The sequence below is a fragment of the Amphiura filiformis genome, chromosome 7 (assembly GCF_039555335.1).
Source record: "Amphiura filiformis chromosome 7, Afil_fr2py, whole genome shotgun sequence".
Taxonomy (NCBI): Eukaryota; Metazoa; Echinodermata; class Ophiuroidea; order Amphilepidida; family Amphiuridae; genus Amphiura; species Amphiura filiformis.
Genome location: NC_092634.1, coordinates 25,168,619 through 25,183,574, shown reverse-complemented (window position 1 = coordinate 25,183,574; position 14,956 = coordinate 25,168,619). Strand labels below are relative to the sequence as shown.

At 35.2% G+C, this 14,956-nt stretch overlaps 1 protein-coding gene across 1 annotated transcript in view; it reads left to right on the top strand.

The window, feature by feature from the left end:
* The window catches only part of LOC140156944 (iron-sulfur clusters transporter ABCB7, mitochondrial-like), a 31,059-nt gene extending 18,574 nt beyond the window's left edge, over nt 1-12,485 (top strand). Inside the window, 7 exon segments of the mRNA XM_072179986.1 lie at nt 235-392; nt 956-1,119; nt 1,797-1,926; nt 8,939-9,110; nt 9,529-9,632; nt 10,625-10,702; nt 10,705-12,485. Of these exon segments, the coding sequence (XP_072036087.1) occupies nt 235-392; nt 956-1,119; nt 1,797-1,926; nt 8,939-9,110; nt 9,529-9,632; nt 10,625-10,702; nt 10,705-10,908 (1,010 nt within the window). The 3' untranslated portion in view covers nt 10,909-12,485.
* Nucleotides 12,486-14,956: the final 2,471 nt, after the last annotated feature.

Here is a 14,956-nt window from a genome sequence, read left to right as displayed (position 1 = left end):
ATGGCAAGGTCAGCAATATGGAGACCAATGGTGGGAAACAGGAACCGGGGAAGACAGTGCAAGAGATGGAGAGATGAGGTAGACCAATACTGGGGAACAGTAAATTGGATCAGCAAGGCTAGAGACAAGGCTAGAGACATGCCAAGGCTTTCGTCCAGCAGTGGGCCGACAATGGCTGATGATGATGATGATACTTAATCTATTTTGTATATATTTGTTGCATCTTTCTCACAGGTGATTTAACAGTAGGAGACCTAGTGATGGTGAACGGCCTCATCTTTCAACTCTCACTTCCTCTGAACTTCTTAGGCTCTGTATACAGGGAGATTAGACAATCCCTCATCGACATGGGTACACTGTTTAACCTGATGAAGGTTGAAAGCGGTGTACAGGTATGTTGATTAATTAGTTTAAATGATTTAATGTGCACTTTATTGTAATGTGACAGCACATTTGCAACAATTTATGTCGCTGCCACTGAGATACTTCAGAATCATTTCACTTCAAGAAGGGCTCCACCATAGCGCAGCTTCATTCAGCACTTAGGCTGTAATTATCCACTAACAGCTCCCCCATTACACCTAGGTGGGGTGAGGTAAAGCGCCATGCCCATGTACACAACACGTTGGCGCTGCAGGGATTTGAACCCATGATCTTGAGCTACCCATGATTATGTGTTGAAGCCTTTACCTACGCAATATATGCTTTGTGTATTGTGTGACTGATGTATGGTTTTGTGAATTTATGCACCATAAGGAGCGACTTTATTTACAGGCGCATCATCAAAAACTGAAAAAAAATTCACCTACATTTATTATGAGCTGAACAAAGTAGAGTGGATTATCAATAAAGATGAAAATGTTTTGTCAAGCTTCATTTCAGTACAAATTTGAAGGACAAAACAGATCTGCTTTCTTCCATTCTAATGATACCCTGCTCCTCATTTCCTTGATAGGATAAGCTGAATGCCCCAGCTCTACAAGTGACACCACAAGATGCTACCATCACCTTTGAAGATGTGTGCTTTGGCTACTCTGAAGGTCAACATTTATTTAACAAACTTAGCTTTGAAGTACCAGCGGGCAAAAAAGTCGCCATTGTAGGTGGTAGTGGATCAGGGTATGTATATAGCTTGTAACTCTTACATATGTTGGACTCTTCCAGTTAAATACACAGGGAGTGTGGATTTCAAATGGGACTACCTGAATGGGTGACTTCATTTGATATTCACACATACTACCCGTGTTGGAGATTAAGGTCATGTAATCCATTTGGGGTGTGTGGATTTCAACTTCACTAGCCCATTGTAACACGGTTGTTTGATAGCATGTAAAACTATGTCATTTTTAAGAAAAGGTGAACACTAATGGCGCTATTTATCTTGAATTGTGATTTCATCTTTGCAAGGGGTAGACACTAGTGGTACAATGGCATTAATAACAATGACATTTCAAAAAACTTTTTATCATAAAATGTTAGCAATATATTATTTTGCTAAATTAAATTTAAAATATATGTAAATAGCGCCCTCAATTTGCACACAAATATACAGTTTATAGAATAAAAAATAACACAAAAAAGCAGAAAAATCTATGTTAAAAAGAGCTGGATATATAAAATTATGTACATATTAGTATGATAGTTGGTATTATCCAGGTCTAGAATTGAACAATGTATTATATTTTGTTAGAAAATTTAATAAATGATCACATCAAACAACCGTGGTAAGCATTCATAATTTTGAATATTGTTTAATGATACAAATACTCATGACTAATTGTCTCTTTTCGTTTCAGGAAATCATCAATAGTGCGTCTACTCTTCCGTTTTTATGACCCTCATCAAGGTCGCATCCTCATCAATGGACAAGATATTAAAAGTGTAGAAATGGAGAGTCTAAGGAAATCAATAGGTGTTGTTCCACAGGTAGGTAAACACATCAGATCATACTCTGGGTGTTGGCTGACAGTTATGAGAGATGACACTCCTTTTGCTGGGCCAAGTCACATTGCCACATGACTACTGAGCGCTGATATTTTGTGATATTATACATGCGTATGTGACCAGATCTGATCCAATCAGGCTAAAGTTGGCAATAACGAGCAATCAGGCTAAAGTTGGAAATAATGAGATATAGGCAAAAAGTGAGGAGAATGAAACAATAAAAAACATCAGAAAATGGATTATAATCGGTTCATAACTTTGCAATTGATTATTCAAGAGACTTGGGGATTCAATATCAGTAAGTGTAGGTACTGAGCAAATTAGTAATGGTAGTAACTCAATTTTCAAAATGTCCAACTTTGGCCTGAGTGGATCAGATCGGGTCACCTGATAATTAGATGTGCCATGAACCTCCTTAGTAACGTAATTTAAGTGAGTCAAATGTTGTTCCCATTTTAAAATAACAAAAACAAATGTATTGAATCTGTATAAAACCAATTATTTTTCAGTATGTTTTGTATTTTTTCTTTAAAAGGTCATTTTGTGATCCACAGCCTCATCCCCCCCCCCACTTTTCTCAAAAAAAGGTTGAGATTTTTATACCACTGGAAACCTCTAGCAACATAATGTTTATTTACAAAAAATTGTGTGCAGATTAATTTGTCTACCAAAAATATCATCAAATTTGATTTACATTCTGGTACACCAGAACGAAATTACAACACTGGCTTATGGAGCAGTGTAATACACATAATCATGCGCAACTTGCAAACGCAAAATTAGAATCAACTGAAATTTCGGGAATAAGCTTTTTTCGTTGATATCTACTGAAAAATGTCATAAAAAGATGCTAGGATCACAAAATACTCCTTTAAATAACTATTAATAGGGATGACCATCAAAATTTCATGTTGCCCCTATTGCTACAAAAGATTGTTTTCTGGAAAAAACTCATCAGCAGAAGTATTTTGGTGGTTAAATGGTTAAAATCGGTCAAAAACTTTTCGAATTATGAATTTTCAAACTTTCCCATTCTGACCGGTCATTGGAACGAAATAAAATGACAAAGTCCAAAAATAGCAATGGGAGCAAAATTGGTATAAGCATATATTTACCTTTTTATATTTCTTTATTTTAATATATATATACAGACATGAAACAAGCATATTGTGAAAATATCAAGGGGGGTTTCTTATGAAATGGCACTTTACTAGACAATAGTATAAATTATTTCTTCAAACCGAGGCACTGAAATCATGCTTTTAGAAAACATTTGTCACAAATCATCCGAAATGGCACAAAATCAAAAGTCCAGGTGAAATCAAAATCAAAGCTGTAAAAACTTCATCAATTTATTTTAAAATGATCATATTGCATATGTTTCAGGCTGCATAATATTTTACAACTAACATAATATAAAATATCCAGTGTTATCATTGTAATTCAGCAAGTGGCTAATAACTGACCTTGATAGGCTTGAATGAACACTGTCATCTGCTACAAAACCATAACTCTAGGACCTGGTCTCTCCATAATGCTACAGGGAGCACAGTACTTTAACAATGGAGTGAAAGACTCATTATTGATTAGGCGCGTATTTTAAAAGTACAGCCCCTGTGCGTGTATAGCAGCAAGTCAGTGTAGATGGTATAAATATAAGAAAAAGTTTAGGGTTGAAATCAGGTGAAAAATACATCAAATGAGCACGAAACTTCACATTTATGTTTAGAAAATTGTTTATTTAACATGACTTGAAAGGTGTATGGAAATTCCAAAGGGAAGCTAGTGATTTAATTTGTAACTCGAGATCTACTTGTCCAATTTTTTAACCTTTTTACAGACGGTATGATAGAGGTATTACTGGTAACTCTGCCAAATTACAGCTCAGTAGGTCAAGGTTTTCACCTGATCTTATTGATCTGAATATTTTGTGCCATTCTGAGCAGTGCTGTACTTGGCCACTGGCAATTAAGCGCACTGTGGCGATGGACCAATTTTGACTCACACTTGCAGGAAAACCAAATAAGTTACGTTGCTGTAAGGCAAAAAAAACTAGAGTCAATAGAATCTGGGTACACAGCGAATAGCTATCTGAAAACCATATTTTGACCTTTTGACCCTAAAGTAAACATTGACCTTTGGGGTAATAAATAATTTTAACATGTTTAGAATGTCGTAAGAATCGTTCCTGTTGAATTTGAGCTCGATTGGGCCAATTTTAAACATTTTTTTGCAAGTTTGACGTATTGACCTCCTTAATTACCTTTGACCCCAATATAAAAAAACCTCATCTACACCGAGAAAATGCATTGTTACAGTTTAAATTTAAAAAATCTACTATGCTTAGTTATGGAGATAAAAATTCTTGAAGTTATTTAGCTTAAAACCGAAATGACGTCTAAATGACCTTTGACCAAAAAATAAAAATACCGTGCATACATCGGGTAACACTAATGCATATATGAAGTTTATGTCACTCTACGTTTTGAGATAAAAAAAATAAAAATATTTGATGATTTTTGGTTTTTGACCGGAAGCGACCCCTTAATGACCTTTGACCCCAAAACTGTAGACACCTTAAAGACCCTGGTTGGTAGCAATGCATGTGTGCTAATGGCAACACTCTGCTATGTAATTTGTAAAGACAGTGATTTTTTGAATATTATTTACAAGTTTTTTTTTTTGTATCTGGAAATGACCCCCTTAATGACCTTTGACCCTTTATCTGTGAACACCCTATAGACACCGACCAAAGTCAAGTCACATTTTTGCCATTGTGAGCAGGTCAAAGGTCAAATGGAGTTCAATGTCATGTCACATGTGGGGACATAGTCAGTGGTGTTTGTGACCAAGTATGATATAAAATTGGATGGATTGAGCATGATACACAAAGATATTGGTCGAGCTGTGAGTTTTAAAAGATATCGTGCGAGGCGATAGCCGAGCACGATATCTTTTAAACTCACAGCGAGACCAATATCTTTGGGTATCGTGTGAAAGGATCCATTCGATTTTATTATTATTATGCTTGAGAATCTTCCATCCGATACTTTACACACATTTTAAAAAAAACAATTATTCTGGATATCTGATGACTTTGTTGAGAATCTACATTGTAACAGGAATATAAAGAAAAGTAAAGACTTACCTTCCAAGCAAAAGTGAAATTTCCTCCAATTCCAAGTTTAATTGCAAAACATCTGTAATTAGTTCAATTCATGTGTAACAGTCCAGTCCATAAAGTTCAAGTTCTAAAATCTCCAACAACTTGTAAGTTCAAACGCTTCAATGCGAAAAAGTCAACAATAACAAACACTGTAGAAAATAATATAACGCATGTACAGTACTCCAAAATCCGTTGTCAATTTTACTTGTAATTGTAGTTTATGGTAACACTGCAACCATGGAAAGCCATTGGTTGTGGTTGCATACCAATGTGTCGAACTTGCTGATGCAAATTTCTTCTAGTGACAGTGCTAGTAGATCCGCCATTTGATGTTTCAACATTAATTTCTTGTGTAACCAAAGAATCCAGTTCAAGTTCCTGAGATGCAGTTAAAATTGGACTAAATGTAACCAATTCTGCACTCTCAATATCTTCCAAGGAGATATTTTGATCAGGCGTTTGAGGTCTGGGTATAATTGCGGAAGTTGATGTTGACGGTTTGTTCACATTTTGTGCAGGCACTGACTGGCCAAGACTTGTAGAGAGGGCATCAGATAATTTCTGCTTCTTTCGATCATTTGGTCGCCCTATGTAAGACTTGATACTCGCCTCATTGCGATGACCGAAACATTGATAATGTCCCTGCCAGCAAATCCACTTTCATCTAACAGTGTGATACATGTGGACGAATGCTATGATTTGTGTATCTCTTTGATAATTTTGCCTCGTCTGACAATTTTCCCATAAAGGAACCGAGTGCACGTTCTCCCAATGGAGCATTCGCGTACCACCATGCTGAGTCGACATTAACTTTGGGCAATGGCCTCTGAAACAAAGCTGCACAGTTAGGGTTCAGTTTACCAATGTACTTCTCATATGAAGCTACTGGGCATCTTTCCCATTTGTGGCATACATGCGGCCTGCGTCCACTCGAGTTTGCATGTTATCAGCACGAATCTTCTTGGTCATTTCATCCTTAGCCTGATAAACATAGCGGCGTCCATTGGAATCCTCACCAATCGCAAAATGATCTCGCTCTAGCTTTCGAAGATGCGCGCTACCTCGTCGACAAATGTAGAGCATTAGCTCAAACCAGACTTTGTTTTGCAAACCTTGTGGAGTGTCCTGGTAGAACACACCCGATTCATAGAGTTTTAACACATCATTTTCATCAATAGGTGAGTAACTCTTTGTATCACCGAATCCTTGTCGTTTCAACTCAGCTTTGGTGGCATCAAATGTAAGGTTGGACTCGGCAAATGCAGCTTCTGTCGTAAATCAATCGCTTTACCACGGTTTTTAAGTGCCTATTTAGGCCATTTCTAAGATTTTTCAATGATCCTGTCTTGTACGGTGTCCCGTCTTCACGTTGTACCTCTGCATAGAATTTAGATAATAAGCTAGCAAGCCGTTCTTTGGTAAAGTCTTCAAAGTTAATGTTCTCTCCTTTTGAGTTCAGATACTCCCTAAAGATCCCGACGGCTGACTCGGTGCTTCTTCGGGTTGCAATACTATCTTTACTTTTGATCAATTCTTGCAGTTGTTCTTCGTTGATTGTTTTAAAACGTGAATTTCCAGTGTTTGAAGCCATTATGTCCGATTTGTTGTTTACAAACTCAAATTTGCCGTCTGAAAATTTTTGAGGTCAGCATTCACGACATTTGACCCGCGCTAATAGTCTCGATTACATTTTGTAACCGCTAAAAGTGGGGTCGCTAAACGGTGTATCGATATCTACACGCTTCACGGTGATCGTGGACTGTAAGCTGATGCAGAGACCGCCGTGTTCGAGTGAACCTGGTCGCCAATTTCAGTTTGAGGGCGTTAAGACTCCAGCGGGTGCCAGATATCCAGAATAATTGGTTTTTTAAAATGTGTGTGAAGTATAGGATGGAAGATTCTCAAAGCATAATAATGGTCAAAATCAGTCAAAGCATAGCAGAGCTAGGGCGAAACGTGGCAAATCACGCAAAATGTCACGTTTTGCTAAGAAAAAAAAAAAAAAATCATGTTTTTGACCATTGCAGCTAGGTCAAAGGTCACAGCCAGGTCAAAGTCATATGCAAGTTTTGCACTAGCCCAATGGTCATTTGGGTCAAGTATGGTTGAAATCTGCCAATGCCTTGCGGAGCTAGAGCTTGTTGCCAGAAAGAAAGAAAGAAAGAAGAAAGAATTTGCAAAAGACAGAACACAGCGAATTTGCAAATTCGCTGTGTAAAAAGATGTTTGCTTGCCCTCAACCGACCGACCCTAATTTTGGAAATCAGAAAAAAGTTTGTTTTTTCTATTTACTGTACAAAAGAATACCGACCCTATTTTTGGAAATTCTTGAAAAACTTTTTTTTTTTTTCAAATTTTTGCATTCTAAAAATGAAAAAAAAATGTATTTTAGAGCTTGTGTTCAACATTTTAGTTGTTTTGTAATGTTAGTTGATTCATTTTGACACCAAAATTGTCTGATTTTTCATATTTTGAGCCTTAATTAATACAAACAGTAGAGTTTGCTAGTAATTAAAAAAAAAGAAGAAGAAAAAAAAAAAGAAATCCCGACCGACCGACCCAATTGTTAAAATTCATTTGAGGGCAAGCAAACAATTTTTTTTTTTTTTCTTGGCCTAATTTGCAGGATAGTTACAAAACATAATTGGCATTAACATCCTCAATTTTTACCGAAAAATTATGAAAAATAAAAGAATGAGCTCAATTTAGAAATGTCTCTGCAAGCAGTGCACAGTTGAGCTCCCTGCACATCTATGGGAGTGTTCTAATCAACTTGATGGTTCATTGGTCATCCCTACTATTAATGTATTATAATAAGTACGAATGAGGCTACTGTTGTCTGGTGCAAAAATGCAAATATGAAAATTCACGTTGCAAATCGCACACATGTGTAAACACCAGCAACCATGGACAATGACCCCCCCACTATTGAGTTTTTGCTTTCCAAGTGTGGACCTAACCCTACACCAGGGAATTGTGGTCAATGGCTATAATGCATTCTTATTACCTAGCTGGGGGGTTCTAGGTACTGTTTTGCTACGGTATTTAACCAAATACCTTCAAAATGCTTCTTCAGATACCTCCACAACACTAACACGCCCCAGCTAGGTTTGTGGTCTATGACCACCATTTGCCACTAGTGCTATTTTTATTTTAGAAGCACTAGGTCTAGGAACCACCAATATCCACAGTTCCTGCACTTCTGCAATTGCACACAGATTTCTCATGTGTGTGTCCTTGTTTACTGGTGTTTACAGCAGCATACACACCCCACCCCCACACACTCCCCCCCCCCCCTTGCATGACATTGGTAAAAACCACTTAGGATGGAACTTTCACTATCTGATCGTGGACACATCTGGTCACATTTCTTATAGCACATTATTTTACACATTTCTTATAGCCATCTTTAGGGGTAAATACATTTTCACGCTATATCAGTAATCAATTGTAGCTATAGATCACTTGACATGTGACGTAATTGCCTGGCAGTATGCGCGCAAATTATGGCAATTTCCATTGTTCTTTGCCCTGCAGTGTGCTATGCATCATAGTTTACTCAGGGCCCGTGCATTTTAAATCGCCCACCACATTTCATATAGCACAAGAAATCCATTGAACAATGTAGTGGTTCGTTCAAGCATATCGATAGACCAGTCCCTCACCTTTGTTGATAAACAATGATGTCAAGTGGTCTATAAAACAGTGAGGACAATCCCCCATTGCCTGTGCATCCTCATATAGTTGTTTCCTTGTTTGGCAATGCAAACAAACTCATAAATAAATATTCTGGTCTAAATGGATTACCCATTTATCATTATTTCATAGGATTGTGTGCTCTTCCACAACACGATATTCTACAATCTTCAATATGGCAACCTAGAGTCTACTGCCGAGGAAGTATTTGCTGCAGCCAAGATGGCCGATGTACATAATAGCGTAGAGAAAATGCCCAAAGGTTATGATACAGAAGTGGGAGAGAGGGGACTCAAATTATCAGGTTCGTAACATTTATAATGTGAAATTCTAAATAGATAAAACATTCTAAACAGGTATATTATACTTACACAACTTTCTTTTCTCGTCACATTGGCCAGTATGCTTATGTAAGCTTTTAAGGCTTGGCTTAAGCATTTTGCTTGAGCCTGTCCCATCAGGACCCAAGTGTGTGTACATCCGGACCGACCGGTTAAATAAACAAACAAACAAAACACTATCAGGGCCGGTAGGTTGTCATTTTTCAATACTTAAATGCCCAACCTTGAAAGAATCCTGTTTGAAATAAGTGTAAATGTCATGAATAGCTGCCCTATGAGGTGATGAAACAAATTATGCACCAGGGTACAGGTTGTTGACAACTCTCAAATATTCAGAATGCTCATTGCCCATAATGACTTAGTTTTTTCTTTATGTCACAGGTGGCGAAAAGCAGAGAGTGGCCATAGCTAGGACCATCTTGAAGAACCCTCCTATTATCCTTTATGATGAGGCAACATCATCGCTAGATTCTATCACAGAACAGGTAAAACTTAGCTACAATCCGAGTCATAATTGTTCAACACTTTAACATGAGTACTGCAAATATGTCCCCATTCCCCCGGATCAATGTTGGTAGTTGTTTATTTGGCCATGCACCCTTAGAGACATCCAACATTGATTGGTGGGGAAGGGGGAGGGCTGTAGTAGTAGGAATGGGTTCAGACTTTACACCAAAGAAAGTTAAACTAAAATACGGGTTAAACAATCCTACTTTTACACAAGTGTTCGAATAACTTATGGCCAGGATTGTAGGTCCATTTTGAAGAACCCTTCCATTATTCTCTATGATGTTCAATTCACAGTGGCATCACCATAATTTTTAGTAAATTTTTTTTAAGTGTGAATTTTAGCAGGGGAGGCAAAAATTTGAAAATTTGCTTAAAATTGAGCAACATTTGCCCCCAAAATATTATTTTCAATGATTTATTTGTTTTGATTTGGGGCAACTAGGACGGAAAAGCCAAAATCTCTGGGACATGCCCTCCATTGCACCACCACTGTTTACACATCTCATACTTAAAGTTAGCTATTTCAGGCCTTGCTGTTTGAGGCGAGCGATTGCTCGCCCCAAACTTGATTTCTAGTGAGCGATTTTCCACTCGCCATAGTCACTAAATATCACTCGCTGCGAATGTCCCAAAACCAGCCATCGAATCGGCCAATTCAGCATTTAATCAATTCTGTGCCTCTCCAAGCAGAGAAATCTAGACAGCAAGGCCTGCTATGTATTTTAAGATATGGCGAGGAAAAATACGGGCCTGACTGTCCCATATTTTACATTTTTGGGGATTTATATTTTCTTTAGCTATATGAAATTTAAAACAGCCATTTTTGGCCAAAGTGGATTAATTTTGACGTAAAAGTTTTGAAATTTTTGTAAATGTTTGTAAACCCCCCAATAAATCGGCCGCCCATAGAACAGTGTGGGTTTTTTGTTGCCTAAATGTCAATATATTATTTTCTTTTTCTCCACAGAATATCTTGAACTCCATGAGCAGCATAACAAAAGGCAAAACCTCAGTATTTATCGCACACAGACTTTCAACTATCGTCGAGACGCCGATCAGATCATGGTCCTCAAACACGGCCGCATCGTGGAGAGCGGCACCCATTACTCACTCCTTAGCAACAGTAATAGTTACTATGCGGAACTATGGACCAATCAGCATAAGGTTGCCATGGGTGACGCCATCGGGAATGGAGTAGTAGGACTGCCTGACGATAGTAACCCTGAGGAAGACACTGAGGAGATGTCATGATGAAAATACCAACTCAAAATTATTTATAGGTTCATGGCAGACTGGTTCTTGGCAGACTGGTTCTTGGCAGACTGGTTCTTCACTCTGGTTCTTGGCACTCTGGTTCTTAAGTTCCATTAATATAACTAGGTTAAAAATAGCATGTTTATTTCCTGTTGTCTGAAATTCAAGTTGCAAGATGTGTGATTATGTGGTATTTTTCTTTTTATTGTTGTTGCGTTTTCACGCTGTGCAGAGTGCAATTACACTCATTCAATAGCTGCATATTTTTCCGAATGGCAAACCTTGCATAAATATTGTATAATTGCATGGGCACGCATTCCGCATAGTAAGTGCAGTGCTTTCAGACGCATTCATTTTTCTTGCGGGTTGATGTATGTATATTTGCGTGCATTTTCAAACATTTTAGTGACAAATTTGTTATAAAAATAGTTAAGGTACAAGATTTTTTCCTTGTGTAAAAAATAGGTTAATAATTGTGTATCACTTGTTGCTCGAAAGACTGTACAAAATAATGCACTTGTACCCATGATGTTGATGCATCTAATGCATTCCCCCTGCAGGGCTCATGCATTAGAGGCATCAACATCTCAGTATGTGTGCATTATTATGTACAATTTCACAGTCAGCAAGTAATATGCATTTATTAACCTATAAATAATTTGCTGTAAACCACAGCCTAACTGGACTTGCAGTCCTCACTAAGAGATTAGTCTGTACTTGGCCATGTCTGTGTGAAGCTCATTGAGGGCAAAGTAGTTTACTCCCGAATCATATCATGCGCCCGGCAAATTTAAATCTAAGGTGCATGCTTGTTTGCACGCTAAGTGCTACATACGAAAGTCTTTGTAACGTCCAAGCTTAAAAGATGCAAATTATCTTTTGTTTCTGGCTTTTGCCGATAAATGTTGGCAGTACACTACCTTGATCCCCATGATTGACAAACCAGTATGGCAGATTTATCATGGCATTATACACTGGGTTACTGGGAGTCCAGACTCTAATCTCTTTGAATTGTTTACATATGATTATTTTCATGTTGTTTAAAACAGCCAAATTTATTGTGATTTTTACACCAATTGAAAGAATGGCAAGGCATCTTTTTGGTGATATCTCAAAATTCAATTTCATTACAAATCAATGTCCTTAATCATGTCATGTAACTTTTGATATCTCAAAAACTATCCATTGATTTTTGTTCTTTTCACCATTATGTGGCATTATATTTGATATGTTTTGTGGCCGCACAGTCATTGGCACATTACCGCAATGTTTGTTGCTATGCGGCAATGCATATCAATGCAGTGCAGTGGTTCACTGCGGTGCAGTACATGTACAGCACAGTACGTCGCATTGGATTGTGTACAAATGTGTAATGCTACAAAGCACAGTGGCAATCGTTGCATCACACTGCAGATAAAATGAAGTATAAATGAAGTTTGATGGTTACAGATCTTGGCGGGTTCACTTGGGATATTATTTGATACGCATGCTTGTCACAAAAAAACATTGAAAAACTGTCAAATTTTGACCTGGCATCGACGACGTCTTAAAGAAAAGGGGTACTTTTTTGTAATCTTAAGAGCTCTTGAACATAATTTTTTAGAAGTGGCTCTATACCTCAAAAAATAGATTTTTCTGATATTTTGTGCAATGATGCATGTTAGGGTGTTGACTACTTGTGTGACTAAAAAAAATTCAAAAATCGGCTCGTTGCCATGGAAACGGCCAAAACCCAGATTCTGTCATTTTGGGCCAAATTGGCAGTGAAATTAGTTAAAAACATGTTATTTCAAGTGTTCGCTGCAACTAAGCCATATAATGCTGGTACATTACATTAAGTTCTTTTGAAAGGACATCCATTCATCTGATGATCAGCATATCTAGAGGTCAATAAGTTATTCTTAAGGGTACGTGCAGACCCCATCTGCCAGGTGTATTTTCACTTTTTCATAAAATGTCATTTTAGCACCTAAAATATCATCATGAAAATCAACAACCCGGTGTTGCCAGGATTTTGTCCATTCTAGTGTGGGTAGTACAAGCTAGGTACTTTACATTTTGAGTAAAAATCAGCTTGGGCAAATGTTAGTTCTAAATACAGTGTTGCCAGAAAAACCGGTATTTTTGCAAATTGACATTTTGTCAAATTACGCCTTTTGTCACAATTTTGTGCATTTTGACAAATATTTTCCTTCAAGGTGAATCCAAACAACACTTTTTTTCGTCTTTGTAAATATCTAAATACTGAAAATTCAAAATTAGTGTTGCCAGAGTTCTTGATAAAACACCCAATATTAGTATTTTACTGATAGTATGATTTGTTGTTGATGGTTTGATTGGGAAATGCTTATTTCTAATTTTCATACATCGAATGTACATAGTATAGATTGTTATATGAATGTTTAAACACCTGAGCACAGAGTAAGTGTTGCCAGAATTCTTGATAAAACACCCAAAATCATAATGCCATGATCCAGTCCTCTCACGCTAAAGTTGACAACGTCAAAATATGGTTTACTATCATCAATAGCTTGTCCTAAAAAGCGTATTCAAATTTTAAAAAACCCACGGTTCTAGTATTATCTAGTACAAAGTTATAGTCAGGGTAATTATGGGTATTAATTTTGTTCTTTGTTTTCTATTGAATTTTGAACTGGTCACTCAAACCTTACTGGACTGGATCAATAATAATCAAAAATATTGATATCAATTTCAGCAATAATTAAAAAATATATAAATATCGTTATCAATAATAAACAAAAAAATTATCATCAATATCAAAAATATTAACATCAATAATATCAATAATAATCAAAAATATTAACATCAATATCAATAATTATCAAAAATATTAATATCAATATAATCAAAAATATTAATATCAAAAATAATCAAAAATATAAATATCAATTTCAATAATAATCAAGAATATTAATATCAATATCAATAATAATCAAAAATATTAATATCAATATCAATAATAATCAAAACTATTAATATCGATATCAATATCAATAATAATCAAAATATTAATATGAATATGAATAATAATCAAAACTATTAATATGAATAATAATCAAAAATATATATCAATATCAATAATAATCAAAAATATTAATATCAATAATAATCAAAAATATTGATATCAATTTCAGTAATAATTAAAAAATATATAAATATTAATATCAATATCAATTATAATCAAAAATAATGATATCAATTTCAGTTATAATTAAAAAAAAATATATATATATCGTTATCAATAATAAACGAAAATATTATCATCAATATCAAAAATAAACAAAAACATTGACATCAATAATATCAATAATAATCAAAAATATTAACATCAATATCAATAATTATCAAAAATATTAATATTAATATCAAAAATAATCAAAATATAAATATCAATATCAATAATAATCAAGAATATTAATATCAATATCAATAATAATCAAAATATTAATATCCATATCAATAATAATCAAAATATTAATATCTATATCAATAATAATGAGAAATATTAATATCAAAATCAATAATGATCAAATATATTAACATCAATATCAATAAAAAATCAAAAATATTAATATCGATATCAATAATCAAAAATATTAATATGAATATGAATAATAATCAAAAATATTAATATGAATATGAATAATAATCAAAAATAGTAATGCTAATATCAATTTTAAAATATTAAAATTTTGATATTGTTGATAATGATATTAATAATTTTGATTATTATTGATATTAATATTTTGCTTATTACTGATATTAATATTAATATTTTGCTTATTATTGATATTGATATAAATATTTGTGATTGTTATTGATATTGATGTTAATATTTTGATTATTATTGATATTGATAGTTTTGTTTATTAGTGTTATTGATATTGGTATTAATATTTTTAAATATTATTGATATATTGATGTGAATATTTTTGATTATTATTGATATTAACCCTAGAACTACTGAGTACCACCCCAAGATTTCTTATCCGTCATAAAAATGCGCGCATTTACGCCTTTACCT